This window comes from Ahaetulla prasina, chromosome 16, assembly GCF_028640845.1.
Source record: "Ahaetulla prasina isolate Xishuangbanna chromosome 16, ASM2864084v1, whole genome shotgun sequence".
Taxonomy (NCBI): domain Eukaryota; kingdom Metazoa; phylum Chordata; class Lepidosauria; order Squamata; family Colubridae; genus Ahaetulla; species Ahaetulla prasina.
The window spans coordinates 12427431-12431401 of NC_080554.1; the positions used below are offsets into that span (position 1 = coordinate 12427431).

The window sequence follows — 3971 nt, forward strand, 5'->3', positions numbered from 1 at the left end:
CGGAGAGGGAGAAACCGGAAGCGAGTAGAGTTGAATTGAATTGAATTCTTTATTGGCCAAGTGTGATTGGACACACAAGGAATTTGTCTTTGGTGCATACGCTCTCAGTGTACATAAAAGAAAAGATACCTGTTATGTCTGACAAAGTCCTCGGGGTTACCACCCGCTTGAGCCTTGACAACAGCCAGGTGGTCCCTGATTGGCTAAGACGCGCCTGGAGGAAAAAAGCGGGAGTTTGGAAGTCCTGTCATTGGTGAAACTTCTGAGGCAGCCAGTATATAAGGGCTGTCACCGGAGGTTTCTGTCTCTGCTGTTCCATGCTTTATCTCGTTGTTAGCCACAGTTGAGTTGAATAAAGGGTTGCGTTCGTTACAACATCTGTGTGGACTCATTGGTACCCACTAGCTTCAGATATAATAATACCTTCATCGAGGTATATTATGATGATGATGATGATGATGTTATGACTGGCCTTCCCCCATGGCCCGGTCTGGGCCTCCCCTGAGGGGAAGAGTATGGAGCCTGATCCGCCTCTCTCTCTCCCCTGCAGGAGGACGGAGGAGCCCGGCGGGGGAAGGAAGGAAGCGCCGGCCAGGAGGAGGAGGAGGAGAGCGGGCCCCGCGGAGCAGCCCTGCCCGGTCCCGGCACGGCTTCCCTGGGAGATGGCGGGGAAAGGCCGGGGGGCTCCGGGGCTGCCGGACAGATGAGCCCAGGGGGATCCCGGGAAAGGTGGCTGCCTAGAGGGCGATGTGGGGAGGAAGAAACAGGCAGAGACCCCAAGACGGTCCTGGAGGGCGGAGGCTCCTTCGGAAGACCCGGGAGGCCCCCAAGGATCCAGGAGGGAGGAAAGGAATATCAGTGCCCAGAATGTGGAAAAATCTTCAAAAGAAACGACCATCTTGAAAGCCATCTAAGGATCCACTCAGGAGAAAAACTTCATAAATGCCTGGAGTGTGGAAAGAGCTTCAGTTATTCGGGAAACCTTTATAGACATCAAAGAATCCATTGGGGGGAGAAACCAAAGAAATGCCTGGAGGGTGGAGGCTCCTTCGGGAGATGTGGGAATCCCCAAAAGATTCAAGAGGGAGGAAAGGAATATCAGTGCCCAGAATGTAAAAAATCCTTCAAAAGAAACGACCATCTTCAAAGCCATCTAAGGATCCACTCAGGCGAAAAGTCATACCAATGCTCAGAATGTGAAAAATGTTACAAAAGAAATGACCATCTTCAAAGGCATCTAAGAATCCACTCCTTTGGAAACCCACATCAATGCTTGGAGTGTGGAAAGAACTTCAGTCGGAGAGGAGATCTTACGCAACATCAAAGGATCCACACAGGAGAAAAACCTTATAAATGCTTTGAGTGTGGAAAGAGCTTCAGTCAAAACAGCAGCCTTTATAGACATAGAAGAATCCACTGGAGAGAGAAATCAAAGAAATGCGTGGAGGGTGGAGGGTCCTTCGAAAGACCTGGAAATCCCCAAAGGATCCAGGAGGGAGGAAAGGAATATCAGTGCCCGGAATGCGAAAAATCCTTCAAAACAAATGGATATTTTCAAAGGCATCTAAGCATCCATAGAGGAGAGAAAAAATATCAATGCCCGGAATGTGGAAAATCCTTCAGAACAAATGGACATTTTGAAAACCATCTTAAAAACCACTCTGTTGAAAACCCACATAAATGCTTTGAGTGTGGAAAGAACTTCAATACTAGAGGAGGTCTTAATCAACATCTACGAATCCACTCGCGAGAAAAACCTTATAAATGCATTGAGTGTGGAAAGTGCTTCGGTCACAGGAGCAGCCATGAGAGACATCAAAAAATCCACTCAGGAGAAAAACCGTACAAATGTCTGCAGTGTGGAAAGAGCTTTGCTGAGGGTTCAGGCCTCCATCATCATAAAAAAATACATACTGGGGAGAAACCCTATAAATGCCTCAAATGTGGAAACGGCTTCAGTGCTAGAAGAGACCTGGATAGACATGAAATGATTCATACAGGAGAAAAACCACATAAATGTCTGGAGTGTGGAAAGAGCTTCAATCGGAAAGGAAATCTTTCCATACATCAAAGAATCCACTCAGGAGACAAACCATTTCAATGCCTGGATTGTGGCAAGGCTTTCTCTGCAAAGAAAACACTTCATTCACATCAAAGAATCCACTCAGGAGAAAACCCATTTAAATGTCTGCAGTGTGGAAAGAACTTCAGTCGGAGGGGAAGCCTTTACATACATCAAAGAATCCACTCAGGAGACAAACCATATCAATGCTTGAATTGTGGCAAGGGTTTGTCTTCAAAGAAAACCCTTTACTCACATCAAAGAATCCACTCAGGAGAAAAACCACATAAATGTCAGGAGTGTGGAAAGAACTTCAGTCGGAGGGGAAGTCTTTACATACATCAAAGAATTCATTCAGGAGACAGATCATATCAGTGCTTGGATTGTGGCAAGGGTTTCTTTTCAAAAGGAAACCTTGATTCACATCAAAGAATACACTTAGGAGAGAAGGAATACAAATGCCCAAACTGTGAAAAATCCTTTGTAAGAAGTGGAAATTTAGAAAACCATCTAAAAAAACACTCAGCTGGAAACTCACATAAATGCTTTGAGTGTGGGAAGAGCTTCAATAAGAGAGGAAATCTTAATCAACATCTAAAAATCCACACAGGAGAAAAACCTTATAAGTGCTTTGAGTGTGGAAAGCGCTTTGGTCAAAGGAGCAGCCATGAGACACATCAAAAAATCCACTCAGGAGAAAAACCACATAAATGCCTGGACTGTGGAAAGAGGTTCAATATGAGGGGAAACCTTTATAAACATCAAAGGATCCACTCAGGAGAAAAAACACATAAATGTCAGGAGTGTGGAAAGAACTTCAGTCGGAGGGGAAGCCTTTACATACATCAAAGAATCCATTCAGGAGACAGACCATATCAATGCTTGGATTGTGGCAAGGGTTTCTTTTCAAAAGGAAACCTTGATTCACATCAAAGAATACACTTAGGAGAGAAGGAATACAAATGCCCAAACTGTGAAAAATCCTTTGTAAGAAGTGGAAATTTAGAAAACCATCTAAAAAAACACTCAGTTGGAAACTCATATAAATGCTTTGAGTGTGGAAAGAACTTCAGTAAGAGAGGAAATCTTAATCAGCATCTAAAAATCCATACAGGAGAAAAACCTTATAAGTGCTTTGAGTGTGGAAAGCGCTTCGGTCAAAGGAGCAGCCATGAGAGACATCAAAAAATCCACTCAGGAGAAAAACCACATAAATGTCTGCAGTGAGGAAAGAGCTTCAATCTGAAGGGAAACCTTTACATAGATCAAAGAGTCCATATGGGAGAGAAACCCTAAGATTGTGTGGAATGTGGAATGTGTTTCATAAATCATATTTCTATGATTTTTCTCCTGTGTGAATCATTTGATGTCTATAGAGTTCCTCTCATATTGAGAGGAACTGTATAGACATCTAATGATTTACACAGGAGAAAAATCATAGAAATGCCTGGACTGAGGGAAAAGTTTCAGTTCAAAGCAGGATCTTTTTTTTCCCCGTCTAGGAATCCACACGAGGAAAAACATATAAATGCCTTGAGTGTGGAAAGAGCTTTGATGATGATGGACTCATTCATTGACATGAATGGATTCACATGGGGGGAAATGCTAAATATGCCTGAGTGTGGAAAGACCTTCAGTCAAATATATGTCTGAATAATTTGTTTAGTCAAGTGTGATTAGACATACAAGGAATTTGCTTCTGTATATCCTTATCTCTGGACTAGCCATATCCAGTTCCTGCAACTGTTTCACATATGTTTCAGTCTCCAGGCCCTTAATCATCCTCGTTGCTGTTCTTTGCACTTTTCCCAAAGTCTCAACAACCTTTTGTAATGTGACCAAAATTGAACATAGTATTCAGGTGTGGCCTTACTAAAGTTTTATAAATTGGCGCTAATACTTCATGTGA

The 3971-nt window shown here is 43.3% G+C and overlaps 1 protein-coding gene across 1 annotated transcript; it reads left to right on the forward strand.

Annotated features, from left to right (window-relative positions):
• Positions 1-3971, forward strand: LOC131186286 (zinc finger protein 91-like). The gene is made up of 2 exons (XM_058159725.1): positions 1-433; positions 551-3971. Exon 2 carries the CDS (start codon positions 704-706, stop codon positions 3287-3289), a length of 2586 nt encoding a protein of 861 aa, XP_058015708.1. The 5' UTR covers positions 1-433; positions 551-703; the 3' UTR covers positions 3290-3971.